Source organism: Monomorium pharaonis, chromosome 5 (assembly GCF_013373865.1).
Source record: "Monomorium pharaonis isolate MP-MQ-018 chromosome 5, ASM1337386v2, whole genome shotgun sequence".
NCBI classification, from domain to species: domain Eukaryota; kingdom Metazoa; phylum Arthropoda; class Insecta; order Hymenoptera; family Formicidae; genus Monomorium; species Monomorium pharaonis.
The window spans coordinates 15,999,531-16,014,730 of NC_050471.1; the positions used below are offsets into that span (position 1 = coordinate 15,999,531).

Below are 15,200 nucleotides of genomic sequence, written 5' to 3' on the forward strand. Positions count from 1 at the left end.
GTAATTACAAGTGCCGGAAAAATCCTATGTACAAAACTAAATTAAGAATAATACAGATTTTAGTATTACAGAATTAAAAGAAATAAGTGAAATTGTTTTAGCGTACGCGCATTAATAACAGGGTGATAGACGATATATAAAAGTAAAATTAAGAATAAAAATTGGGATAAGAATTGATGGATGATGAAATTCGCGACCCGACTGTCCAGCGATAGTATGAGTGAGAGGGTTCGCTGGTAGTAAGTGTGCTCCGATTACGCTGATTGACCGGAAGATTAAACGAATTAGAGCCGGACCGACGCGCCATCCCCCCGCAGATGACTGAAGAGCCCCCGTCGAAACAAAGACAATGAATTTGACGTCCTGATGGCGATCGGGTGAGAGTTCCAGGAAAAGGAAGCAACGTAGCAGAAGGATTGCTGATAGGTGGAAGTTCTGCATTGGAGGATGGTAAGATCGTATGGTGAGATCCGGGAGGTGGAACAGGGGGCGATGCAGGGACGAAAGTTGCACGCAAGGTAAGAAGGACAGCCTGATCGAAGGACAGAGAAAAGTAGACAACCGGCGAGATAGGCTCTCCTGTCATCCACGGTCAGCCATCCCAAGGTCCGATAGTGGTGAGAGATATGTTCATCTCTCCGCAGGTTGAAGATGAAACAAACGCAGGCGTTCATTAGTCGCCTCAGTTTAAGCCGCTGCTGACCGGTCAGGTCAGAGAGCACGGCTGAGCAATAGTCGAATAACGGGAAGATTAGCGATGTCACAAGTCGCGTGCGCATTGATGTTGTGAGGCAGTTTTGGTGGTATTTCAATCGCCATAAAGCTCCGGTTACTTTGTTTGACGTCTCTCTGACCTGCTCGGCCCAGCTAAGATTGCTGGAAATCTGTGCACCTAGATTGGTCGCATGGTCGACGAAATTTATCGGAGTCCCGTTGATGCTCAAACTGAGGCGACCGTCCCCGCGCATGGACTTCACGTACCGAGTGCTATCCATAAGAAGCGCCTTGGTTTTATTACCGTTGAGAGTGAGACCATTGCGAGCCGACCAGCCCTCCAGCGAGGCGATGTCACTCCTGACGCGACTGAAAGCGAGATCAAGGTCACGAGGGAGGAAGTGTATGTTTGCAGATCATCTGCATATAGTAGGTGATGACAGTGGGAGATGATATGTTGAATGTCGTCGATAAAGAGTGAGTCCCAGATGCGCACAGTAATAAACGGACACAGCAAGCTGAGTGAAACGGATACAGTAACAAACGGACACAGACCAAACGGACACAGTGCGAAACGGACACAGTGCGAAACGGACACAGTAACAAACGGACACAGATCAAATGCGCACAGAGCGAAACGGACACAGTGCGAAACGGACACAGACCAAATGCGCACAGAGCAAAACGGACACAGACCAAATGCGCACACTGCACATGCGCACAGACCAAATGCATACACGGAAAGTCGCAAACCCATGTGATGCAGTGAATGCTTTGCACGCACGCACACACACACACACACACACACACACACACACACACACACACACACACGGGGGGGGGTGCAATTGGGGCCTTCGGCCCCCCTCCCGCACCTACCCCGTCCAAGTCGCTAACCTATGTGGACTTTACTCTGCTTGCAATGTACATGGATTGCATTTGGTCCGTGCGCACGTGCAGTGTGCGCATGTGCAGTGTGCGCATTTGGTCCGTGTGCATTTGGTCCGTGCGCATTTGGTCTGTGTCCGTTTCGCACTGTGTCCGTTTCGCTCTGTGCGCATTTGGTCTGTGTCCGTTTCGCACTGTGTCCGTTTCGCTCTGTGCGCATTTGCTCTGTGTCCGTTTGTTACTGTGTCCGTTTATTACTGTGTCCGTTTGGTCTATGTCCGTTTGTTACTGTGTCCGTTTCACTCAGCTTGCTGTGTCCGTTTATTACTGTGCGCATCTGGGACGCTCCCTCGATAAAGATGGCAAAGAGAAGTGGGCCGAGGACGGAGTTCTGGGACGCCCGCTAAGACGGGGCCCATGAAGAGGGCCCGTCGACAGCTCGCACCCGTTGGTATCTGCCGGTGAGATAGGATTCGAACCAGTGTAAGGCGGAATTGGACAAACGGAAGTTGGCTAACTTTTTTAAGAGGAGGTTGTGGTGAACGGAATCAAAGGCCTTGGAAAAATCAAATAAGATGAGGAAAGTGACCATCCTCTTGTCCACCGCCAGCCTGACATCGTCGACGAGCTTAATCAGCGCGGTCTGGGTACTATTACCCCGTCGGAAACCGGTCTGAAAGGAATCTAACGGGCAATGAAGAGATAGATGGGATGAGAGTTGGTCATGGATTATGCGCTCAAGGACCTTGGAGAGGAAGCAAAGAAGGGAGATGGGGCGGAAGTCGGAGAGGGCTGAGGGATTTTTAATTTTTGGGAGAGGGATAACGTGTGAATATTTCCAGAGAAAGGGAAAATTGAGGTGTTTAGGAATGAGTTGAAGAGGTTTAGGATAACGGGGAAGGTTACAGAAAGACTGTCAAGGAGTAGCCGACGGTTGATATCGTCAGGGCCTACAGCATTCGAATGACATTTTATGAGAGCGTTCCGCAGGTTATCAGGAGTGATGTGTTTGAAATAGAAAGTGGAGGGGTCTGAAAGAGTGGAGAGGGGTACAGGAGGAGTGAGACAGGAAGGGACGGGAGAATGTGGAATGGTGCAGAAAGGGAGATGTGCCGTGGAGAAGTAGACATTGAGGTCGTCAGGAGAGAAGTCAGGTGATGAGGAAGTAGATTTAGGTTTGGCAAGGCCCAAGGAACGCAGCTCTGCCCAGAGCCGTGAGGGGGAGGAGCGGGTGCTGAGGCGTGAAGAGATATAATTGTTTTTGGCGGAGGTGATAAGGAGGCTAACCTCGTTTCGCAGGAAAACATAAGCTGCGCGGTTGACGGGCGATGGGTGTTGGAGGAGAACTCTCCGCGAGGCCTCTCTTCTACGCATCAGCGTCCTGATGGATGAGTCGAGCCATAGGGCTGGAGGACGCCTCACCGTGAGAGAGCGCAGAGGTGCGTAACGATTCCTGGTATCAAGGAGGTAACCGGACAGTAATCGTACTTACTCATCGAGGGAGGAGGAACGGAGGATGGCAGTCCAGTCAAGCGCCGCCAGGGAACTGAGGAAGGAATCAAGGTCGAAATGGGAGTAGTCGTGGACGGAGATGAGCCGGAAAGGCATGCGAGGGATTTGTAGATTCAAGGTGACCTCGATGAGATCGTGAGAGGAGAGAAAAGGCAAGGGTTGCTGGGAATAAGATATGAGGAGGGCGCGATCACTGACCAGACAGTGATCAATGCGAGAATGAGAGGAAGCAGTGCGGTGGGTACTGAAAAATGGGACAATGTAGAGGTGATTGCTGGAACAGTAATCAAGGAATGCTTCAGTGTCGTATGAGCCTCAATTAAGGTCAATATTGAAATCACCAACGATGACGGCCGCGGCGAAGGAGGGATGAAATCGCTCAAAGTCAGCCTGAAAAAGAGTGAGGAAGCCCACCTTGGGGGGCCGATAGACCACGCCCAGAAGTCACGGAGAGAAGCAGGTATTTCGGTCAAGAATTATAATGGTTGAGCGACGCGGCGAGAATACGAATCCTGAGCCCACGACGCAGGTAAATGCCAATCCCCCCTCCCCTTTTCCCCTCTCTGTCAAGTCTGACAAGACGGTAGTCTTGCAGGTCGACGAAGGAGTCAGGTACGTGTGGCTTAAGCTATGTCTCTGACATTGCAATAATGTCATAGTTATTTAATGAGAAAAAGTCGGAGAACTCTGCAAAGTGGGGGAGGAGAGACTGGCAGTTGACATGACAGAGGCGAAGGGGGCCGATGTGGGCGAGACGCGCCGCGTAGGAATCGCGTCAGACTCTCCTTTGGGAGGGCTGCTTGGGGATGGCTCCGGCGCCCGCGGCGCGCTTAGGATGTCCGGCAGGGGATGAAGATCGCGGATCCGCAGCGGGCAAGGACACAGGTTGCGAGCCCACGCGCACCTGCGCCGCGCCCGGAGGACAGGGAAGCCCCGCACCATCCCGGGCGGATGGTGTAGGCCGGTCCGCCGAGCCGGACGAAGCAGGCACAAGAGGAACAGGTGTTGAACGAGAAACGTCCCTGATAACCTCGGCGAGATGAGCCATGTGACGCAGCCTGATGGGCACGGCAGCATTCCGAGGCCTTACGAAGACCGAGCCATTGCGAATGCGTGGTGAAGTCGACCCTCCTCCACCGCCCGCCTCGCCTCCCGGAGAACGCTCCTCGTAAGAGCCGTCAGCCTCTCATTGACCTCCACGCTGGACCCGGCGAGAGACTCGGAGAAGAAAGAGAGCGGCTAACGCTGCTGCGGCGGGAGCCTCGGGGGTGGCTGGCGGTGCCGCTCCACCACGGCCCCTCAGCCGTCCCCGCGACGAATCGACGAGGGCGACCGGCCCCGCCGGCTGGCGCGCGGGTGGTCCGGGACACGGGCCCATGACGACCGTCGTCGAATCAGCGGCGTCAGCCCTCACCACCGAGAGACCCGCCTCTCTGGACGGAGGTGGTCGGGCGACGGGCGAAACGCAAGAGGGGAAAAGTCGCTGGCAAGGAGGGGTGACCTCCTTTTGGACACGTAACGATTGGACACCGCTCGATTGGACACGCACGATTGGACACGCACGATTGGACACGGCTCGATTGGACACCGCACAATTGGACACCACACGATTGGACACCGCACGATTGGACACCGCACGATTGGACACCGCATTATTGGACACCGCACGATTGGACACCGCATTATTGGACACCGCACGATTGGACACCGCATTATTGGACACCGCATTATTGGACACCGCACGATTGGACACAGCACGATTGGACACCGCATTATTGGACACCGCAGTCTTCTAGTGAATAACATTTATATATCATATGACAGATTATCTAAGCTTAGAAATATCTGGCAGAAAAAAGCTTCGATTTGCCAGAAAAAAAATTGAATTTTAAATATCTATATACGTATTTTTAGGAGCATCTCGTTTTGCGTGGAAAGTTTCAAACCTATGTGGTGCAGAAAATGCTCGCACGCACACACACACACACACACACACGGGGGGGTGCAAGGGGGGCCTTCGGCCCCCCCTCCCGCACCCACCCCGTCCAAGTCGCTAACCCATGCAAACTGTATTAGAAATCTGCATACACACACGTAAATGTGTGTGTGTGTCCAATTGTACGGTGTCCAATAATGCGGTGTCCAATAATGCGGTGTCCAATAATGCGGTGTCCAATAATGCGGTGTCCAATAATGCGGTGTCCAATCGTGCGGTGTCCAATAATGCGGTGTCCAATAATGCGGTGTCCAATCGTGCGGTGTCCAATCGTGCAGTGTCCAATAATGCGGTGTCCAATCGTGCGGTGTCCAATCGTGCGGTGTCCAATCGTGCGTGTCCAATCGTGCGTGTCCAATCGAGCGGTGTCCAATCGTTACGTGTCCAAACGGGATACTCCCGCAAGGAGGGCGGGACGCCCTCCGTGTATGGGCCAATCTGTCTGCTGGACGAGGACGGCAAATTATTCGAGCGCGTGGTTGCCGGGCGAGTCAACCGCCATTTGAGCGAGGACGGTCCGCAGTTCCATCGAGAGCAGTTTGGCTTCCGCAAGGGCAAATCGACGATAGACGCGGTTCTACGCGTCCGTGCCCTCGCGGGAGAGACAGTGGAGGGGGGGCGGGGTGGCGATGGGCGTTGCGCTAGACATAAACAACGCGTTTAACACCCTGCCCTATGACCGGATACGCGGGGCGCTGGTACGTCACAAGGTGCTCGCGTATCTAAGAAGGGTCGTAGCGGACTATCTCCGTAGCAGGCAGTTGGCCTACCGGGACCAGGACGGGGTAGACCCGCGTCTACAAGCGGAGGCGACAGATTCGGAAGGGGGGCGGGATGATGACGGACAGGGTCCGTCGCCTGCTGAGGCTCCAGGCCCGGCGGTCCTTAATCGAGGAATGGCGCGCGCGCCTGTGCAGTTCCAAAGAGGGGGACAGAATGGTGATGGCCCGGGGGGGGGGGTAATCTAATCCCCCCGTCCCAAATCAGAGGCTAATACGGTCCAAAACAAACGGACCGACCGGGGGAGCGGAACTCTCCTGTTCGAGAGGTGCTCGCCCCGCTCCCCGGAGCGACGTGCGCGTCGTCTGGTGGCGCGCCAGCGTGGGAGGACCCTCCGGCAGTTAAGCTGGATGACGATTCCCGGGGGGCTCCTCAATACACGCAATCCTAGTTACCCAAATGGGTTTAGTGGGTAGTACGGGTATTGCACGTGAGCGGGAAGGGCTTAGCCTCCCCGCTTACAAACTCGTGAGTACATAAGCCCCGCCCGAGAGTCATCGGCGGCGGGGGTATGCGTAAATGCATTCCTCGTAAAACAAAAAAAAGGTTATTCGTACTAAATATTTCCGAAAAAATATAATTTTCGAATGACTATAATTTCAAAGTGTTTTTATAAAGTCCTTTCTTTAATAAAAAACAAAAAAATATTAAACACATAAATAACACAATTTTATTGGTTTTTAAATAATGAAAAATATTTAATACTTTGCTTTATTATTTATTATAATTATAAATGTATACAATACAATAATTAATATATATTAATAAATTTAATATTAATTATTATTATCTTTTACACACGTTAACCATCCTTTACGGAAAAAACACTAAAAATAACACTTTAAAAAAATACTCAAGTTGAGTATAATTTGGGACAAGGGGTAAACACTCAATTCAGTGTAAACACTCAACTTGAGTGTTCGCTCTTTAATTTACCTTTAATTAGAGTGTTATTACTCTCAACTTGAATGTTCGCCATCAATTGAGTGTTAATTTCAATGTGAATCCTAAATTTAAAAATAACACTGAAATTAACACTCAATTAGATGGCAAACATCCAAGTTGAAAGTAATACTCAAATTAATACTCAAAGCCAGCTGAACACCCTAGTTGAATGTTTATTTTAGATATTCGTTTTATGTCCATTTCTACCAATGCAGATTAATTTTAATCTCGGTTGAACTCGCTTTTCTTGCTTTTGTTTTTATTTAACATTTTCTAATCCAATGTTTGAGAGTGCACACTCAATAGTAAGTGTATACCTTCAACCGATAGATGTTGAGTGTACATCCCCAACGTTTCAGTGTTCACACTTTATGTTGGAAGTATACACTCATTTATTGTGTTATACCCAAATGTTGAGATATACTTTTAAATATGCAGTATTTAAATCCAAACTTTAGTATGAACACTCAATCATTTGGTGTACACACTCAATGTTCGAGTATAAACACTCAATCTTTAGTGTAAATACTCAAGATTTGAGCATATACACCTAAATTTGGGAGTAAACTTCCAAAATTGAGTATTAACACTCAATTTTGAGTGTAAACTCTCAAAATTAGAATGTTTTTTCCGTAAGGGATGTTAACTAATAATATTAAATATTACATTATATTACAATTAACATAAATTTAATAATTAATAATTATATAATTTTTAATTACAATATTAAAAGGATTTATTTGCAAACACTGCAATGCATATATTATTTGTTTCCATTATTTACTAAATGTTAAACAAATAAAATAATTCATTAATTGTAAAACACTGTATCTCTTATTTAATAAAACTTATTAGAAAATGCTTAATTCATATAATTTTTTTTAATATTAACTTACACACAAATCTTTTGATAATTACTGTTCTGCTTTCTGGTGATAAAATAAACCTAAGCAGCGTTCCAGGGCCCCTATTCTTGAATTCATTCGCAAGAAAACGTATGCGCAAATACCCGCTCTAACAGAAAAGTTGCAAGTTTATTGGTTGAAAGCCATACGATAGCCAATAAATTTTTAACTTTTCTGTAAGAACAGAATTTGCGAATACGTTTCTCTTGCGAATGAATTCAAGAATAGGGGCCCAGCTACAACTCGACATTGTGTAACACTGTGTCACACAGTGACGACACAATTTGTTTCATAGCTAGAAAGCACCCATTTTCTATACAATTATATCTTATACACGAAATTACATTATATTTGCTGCTTTCCATTTACATCAAAACTCAGATAATTCTCACTTGTGACGTCATAACTTAGTTGAATGCACGTTCCTTTTGCATTCTCACGATTGAGATTGAACTGAGTTTTTTCCTACAATCTGAGTAATTTCGAAATCGTGCTTTACTGAGTCTTGCATACTCAATTTGAAAGTGAGATTAAGTATTGCGATAATTTTGTCATTAAAATAAGCGTGATCATTTGTATGCTTCTTTAAACCACTGAGTGATGACGTTACTATCCAAGTATAAAATACATTACTGACTCAGTCTCATTTTAACATAAATAAAAAGCAGCAATTAATGTATGTTATACAAAATGTTATACCAAATGTGGGCAAGCATTTTGTCAATTACCAGGATTAGGTCCATTTATGACATGTATACACTTTTAAAATTTTAAAGTTGAATATCTCAGAAAACTGCTTCCAGTACACAACTGTAGTTGTATAACTTTATGAAAAAAATACTCTAGTTTTGAGAGTTTACACTCAAAATTGAGTGTTAATACTCGATATTGGCAGTTTATTCGCAAATTTAGGAGTATACGTTCAAATCTTAAGTATTTATACTAAAGATTGAGTGTTTATACTCGAACATTGAGTGTGTACACCCAACAATTGAGTATTCATTCTAAAGTTTGAGTTTAAATACTGACTATTTAAAAGTATGCTCACAACACTTAGGTATAAAACTCAATAAAAAAGTGTATACTTCCAACGTAAAGTGTGAACACTGAAACGTTGGGGATGTACATTCAATATTTATCGGTTGAAGGTATAATATTGAGTGTGCACTCTCAAACATAGGATTAAGAAATATTAAATAAAAACAAAAGGAAAAAAAAGCAAGTTCAACCGAGATTAAAGTTAATTTGCATTGGTAAAAACAGACATAAGACAAATATTTAAAATATCTAAAATATTCAATTAGAGTGTTTAGCTGACTTTGAGTATTACTTTCAACTTGGACGTTTTCCATCTAATTGTAAGAGATACTAGGTAAAAGAACATAAAAGGTGATTTTGCCAATTCTTTTTTTTTAATATGCTATAAAGAATAAATTTCTAAAATGTTTCTTTCTTTACCGAAAAACACTAAAAATAACATTTTAAAAAATACTCAAGTTGAGTATAATTTGGGACAAGGGGTAAACATTCAATTCAGTATAAACACTCAACTTGAGTGTTTGTTCTTTAATTTACTTTTAAAAGTGTTACTCTCAACTTGGTTGTTCGCCATTTAATTAAGTGTTAATTTCAGTGTTGATCCTAAATTTTAAAATAACACTAAAATTAACACTCAATTAGATGGCAAACATCCAAGTTGAAAGTAATACTCAAATTAATACTCAAAGCCAGCTAAACACTCTAGTTGAATGTTTATTTTAGATATTCGTCTTATGTCCATTTTTACCAATGCAGATTAACTTTAATCTTGGTTGAATTTGCTTTTTTCTCCTTTTGTTTTTATTTAATATTTCCTAATCCAATGTTTGAGAGTGTACATTCAATATTAAATGTATACCTTCAACCAATAGATATTGAGTGTACATCCCCGACCTTTCAGTGTTCACACTTTATGTTGGAAGTATATACTTTTTTATTGAGTTGTATACCTAAGTGTTGAGAGTACTTTTAAATATTCAGTATTTAAACTCAAACCTTAGAATGAATATTCAATTATTGGGTGTACACACTCAATGTTCGAGTATAAACACTCAATCTTTAGTGTAAATACTCAATATTTAAGTGTATACATCTAAATTTGGGAGTGAACTCCTAAAATTGAATATTAAAACTCAATACTAACACCAAATATTGAGTAAACTCTCAAATTAAAGTGTTTTTTCGGTAAGGGATATTAATTTCTATTAATAGTTACAATTATTAATAAAAATAACAAAGTGGAAACATTAATTTTAAGGATTTTTTAATAACAATATTACAATTAAAATATTTATAAAACAAGAATTTGTCAACAAGTTCTATCAACAGAAAGTTAGAACGTAGATAAGCAGTCCACTAGCATTTTCTGATCAAATCAATCTATTGACATTCTGTTAACATTTTACTAATTAGGTATTTTGTATAATTAAATAATTATCTCTTGATTTATATTTCTGCATAAATACAAAATATTTTCTTTTTATGTATTTATAATTTAATATATATTTACAAATAATTTAATGTATTTCACATTGTCTTATTACAAATGTCTTTCCAGGTATATTGTCAAAGGTAATTTCAATTTTAGATACCTCAGGTTTATTTTTAAGATTATGACTCAGTGTTACTTCATAGTATAACTTTGCTTTAGTATTGGTGCCTGTAAGTGGAACCTCAAACCATTTGTAATTTTGCATAACTTTCATCTCTTTATGTTTAAGGGTCCTATGTCCATCACCATAAATAATGCGACCTAATGTTATAGGTTCTCCAAGATATGGCACAGCTTTCTTATGTGTTTGTAAAGTATTCATAACATCCTTATAAGTCTCACTTTTTTTAATATCATATTGTATACGATAATAAAAGGCATATCCTGTACTTGCTGTTATAAATCCACCTAAACTCGCTATTTTCATGAGTGTTTGATTAGATATCATATCTGCAACAAAACAATTGTTAATTTAACATGAAAAGTATTCTTATATTTCTTACGTATATTCTTTTCTTTATCATATAATTTAACCTTTTCTTGACATTTTCATATATATAAGTATATACCCAGATAGCCAAGCAAGATTAAGCATATTGGGCAAATTAATGCACTGCATATATGTTGTGAACTTGCCCACAATTTGCTGTCATTGTAATTTAACGTGGAACGAAGTTAATATCAGAAGAGCAAATAACCTTCATGAGTTTATAAAATTATAAGTGCATGCATTGAAGAATAATAAACTTGTCACATTGACAGCAATTGTGCGTCCATGTTGACAACTTGCTGTCAGTTTTTTGAATTCTAATGTAGAATTTTATATGATGTCAGAACAACAGACAGTTTGAGGAAAAACCTTGGCTTTAGTTTAATAAAATTAATAGGGAATAAGTGACAGCAAAATAACAATACATTTCCTTTATTTGACTATCTGGGTGTATATATATATATATATATATAACTCCACTTTTGTATATAAAAAAACAATTATTTTAATTAATTAATTGTTAATATAAAACATGTAAGTTACATGACCGAAAAAAATATACAAAATATTATATTAAAAAACAATACACATTCACATATAATACATCATTATATAATTATTTTTCGTTTTTTCGTAATTCAGAAAAAAGTATTACAATGAAAACTACGCTCGTGCGTGCATACTATATAAAACTAATATTTTTTAAATATCTTTACCTTTTTACTTTTACCTTTTCGGTCTTGTTTACTACCCTTATTCTAGTCTCTAGGACAAAATTCATAAGCCTAGTTTACACCGAGCACTTGGTACGCGTATCAAATAGTAAATAACTAGCGAATGTGTTTAATCATGGGCTTAGTTTACATCGTGCATTTGATACGCGTATCAGGTACCATATTCGTATCAAATTCGTACTAAATATTTAGTACGCACGATGTAAACGCTGCCGGATCAATTTGGTACGAGCGTATCAAGTAGGAGTATCGTACTAAACTGATACGCGTACCAAGTGATACAAATGTCGATGTAAACGCATAAAACGCATTTTAGAGAGAATTTAGCAATTGAGCATAACCTCAGTGCTAAAATCTAAAAACCGGTGTAAAAATGTCTTAGTAGGACACATCAACATGAATTAAATTTGTATTATATTTTTCACAGTACATGCTTAGTACATTCGATGTAAACGCGCCCGTACTAAGGCTTTGGTGCGCACCAAACTTAATACGCGTACTAAGGTTTTGACGATGTAAACTAAATGGACCTAGTTTACACCGAGCACTTGGTACGCGTATCAAGTAGTGAATTTAAGCTGATCAGCCAATGATTAAACACATTCACTAGTTATTTACTATTTGATACGCGTACCAAGTGCTCGGTGTAAACTAAAGCAATGATTAAACACATTCACTAGTTATTTACTATTTGATACGCGGGTAAGGAGCCAAAATCCATAAAAAACTAGGGGAGAATGTTGGCAATGATGGAAAATCTCTAGAATCCATAAATTTATTTCTGAAGTTGACAACACTGTGGTGCTTTCGGGAGTAGCATGGGATGCGTGTAGTGCAGAACCGTGATTGTGACAGATGCTGTATGAAAGACCAAAATAACCTCGCGGAGATGACAGGTCAGCAAGACGCAGGTTAGTGCTAAATATTAAACTTTAATGAGATTATTAATTTAGGATCTTTACAATACGAGTTACTGTAAACTGTCTTTGCTGTTTAATTCTGACTGCATTTACTATGTAAAGATTATCTTTCTTATAAAATTATGTGATATTTACTACATGTTTACTTTAATAATTAAATAAATAAATAAATAAAACCAAAGTTGTATTTATTAATTAATTTAACACTAAAGTCATTTGTGTCGTAAAGATTCTAAATTAATAATCTCAGATCAGTCTTTCTATAATAGTATTGATTATATTACAATGTGAAATAATATTATTATTACCAAAATACCAAAAATAATATAGAATTATTATTATTTCTTAAGAGATATAAACGTATAAATCCTTTTTTGTAAAGATTTAATGATTGTATAGATCCATCAAAAATAAAAGATTAATTAGTAATTAATCTTTTACCTTTGATAGGTCTGTATTAATTAATAATTAATCTTTTACTTTTGATGGGTCTGTATGATCATTAAATCTTTACAAAAAAGTATTTATACATTTATATCTTTTAAGAAATAATAATCAACCCATATTCTTGGTATTTTGGTAATAATAATATTATTCCCTATTGTAATATCGATACTATTACAAAAAGACTGATCTGAGATTATTAATTTGTGATCTTTACGATACAAGTTACTGTAAACTGACTTTGCTGTTTAACTCCAGTTGTATTTATTAATTGAATTATTAAAGTAAACACGCAGTAAAATCACATAATTTTATGAAAAATATAATCTTTAGATAATAAATGTAGCCAGAGTTAAACAGCAACGTCAGTTTACAGTAACTTGTATCGTAAAGATCACAAATTAATAATCTCAGATCAGTTTTCCTGTAATAGTAGATATTACAATGTGAAATAATATTATTATCACCAAAATACCAAGAATAATATGAGATGATTATTATTTCTTAAAGGATACAAATGTATAAATACTTTTTTGTAAAGATTTAATGATCATACAGACCCATCAAAAGTAAAAGATTAATTACTAATTAATACAGACCAATCAAAGGTAAAAGATTAATTACTAATTAATCTTTTATTTTTGATGGATCTATACAATCATTAAATCTTTACAAAAAAGGATTTATACGTTTATATCTCTTAAGAAATAATAATAATTCTATATTATTTTTGGTATTTTGGTAATAATAATATTATTTCACATTGTAATATAATCAATACTATTATAGAAAGACTGATCTGAGATTATTAATTTAGAATCTTTACAACACAAATGACTTTAGTGTTAAATTAATTAATAAATACAATTTTGGTTTTATTTATTTATTTATTTAATTATTAAAGTAAACATGTAGTAAATATCACATAATTTTATAAGAAAGATAATCTTTACATAGTAAATGCAGTCAGAATTAAACAGCAAAGACAGTTTACAGTAACTCGTATTGTAAAGATCCTAAATTAATAATCTCATTAAAGTTTAATATTTAGCACTAACCTGCGTTTTGCTGACCTGTCATCTCTGCGAGATTATTTTGGTCTTTCATGCACCATCTGTCACAATCACGGTTCTGCACTACACGCATCCCATGCTACTCCCGAAAGCACCACAGTGTTGTCAACTTCAGAAATAAATTTATGGATTCTAGAGATTTTTCATCATTGCCAACATTCTCCCCTAGTTTTTTATGGATTTTGACTCCTTACCGATACGCGTACCAAGTGCTCGGTATAAACTAGGTCCATGGCTGCGGTCCACTTGACGCTACAAATGCTTCGAAGCGTCTGATTGACCAATCAAAACAAAAATTTTTACAAATTGACCAATCAAAGAATGCTTCGAAACGTTTGCAGCGTCAAGTGGACCGTAGTCTAAGTACGATCTTAAGTTTGTTCTATTTTGCTGCACTGGGGCTGAACTGGAATAGTTGGCTTGTTCTATTCAGCTACACTGATCGATTCTTGAAATCATTCGCAAGAGAAACGTATGCGTAAATACTCGCTCTAACAGAAAAGTTGCAAGTTTATTGATTAAAAACCATACGAGAGCCAATAAATTTTCAACTTTTCTGTAAGAACAGAATTTGCAAATAGTACACGTTTCTCTTGCAAATGAATTCAAGAATCGAGCCCCTGATACACTGATGAAACAAATTAAAGTGAGACAAATGGCCTGTTCTTTTTTGCTGCACTGCTGCACTGATACAATTAGTGAAAAAAAAAATTTATCTTACTCTAACCTATTGCATCAGTGCAGCAGTGCAGCGAAAAAGAACAAACCGAAAGAGTCTGTTCGCGTCACACACTTCGGGAGCGATTAATGACGTCATAAGGCCAATCACAGTCATTCTTTTGAAAAAGGGAATAACTGTGATTGGCCACAGTTTTAAAGGAAAAGTACCTGGGTATCGATCATGTAATTTTCCCCCTATAGCGGAAACGTAAAAAGTGAAAAGTTTCAAGTTACTGTCTCTTTTCCCACACAGCACACTTTATCCTGAGGATATCCTAAATTATCCTAGACAGACGAAGGCGATCCTACGGATATCTCAATGAGTAGCTCCCGGGATATCCTACAAAAATATCTTAAAATATCGTAAAATATCTTAAGATATCATATGATGTCCCATTAATATATTTCGATATCCCCCAAAAATATCTTAAAATATTATAAGATATTGTAAGATATTCTATTATATCTTACAATATCCTATTACATCCAGATAAAATCCCATCATATCTTTTATCTCTACAATTAATAGAGCGTAAATCAAGTGTAAAG

At 39.6% G+C, this 15,200-nt stretch overlaps 1 protein-coding gene across 4 annotated transcripts; it reads right to left on the reverse strand.

The window, feature by feature from the left end:
* Window positions 1-10,025: 10,025 nt before the first annotated feature.
* LOC105839993 lies at window positions 10,026-11,632 on the reverse strand. 4 transcript variants are annotated; one of them, XM_012686698.3, is made up of 2 exons: window positions 11,491-11,632; window positions 10,026-10,720 (listed from the first exon to the last, which is right to left on the reverse strand). In XM_012686698.3, the coding sequence occupies exon 2, from the start codon at window positions 10,716-10,718 to the stop codon at window positions 10,296-10,298; it is 423 nt and encodes a 140-aa protein (XP_012542152.1). In that variant the 5' UTR covers window positions 10,719-10,720; window positions 11,491-11,632; the 3' UTR covers window positions 10,026-10,295. The 4 variants fall into 4 exon arrangements, with proteins under 4 accessions (XP_012542152.1, XP_012542143.1, XP_012542135.1 ...); XM_012686689.3 differs by having other exon boundaries at window positions 11,477-11,626; XM_012686681.3 differs by lacking the exon at window positions 11,491-11,632 and adding an exon at window positions 11,348-11,458.
* Between the last annotated feature and the right edge of the window lie 3,568 nt (window positions 11,633-15,200).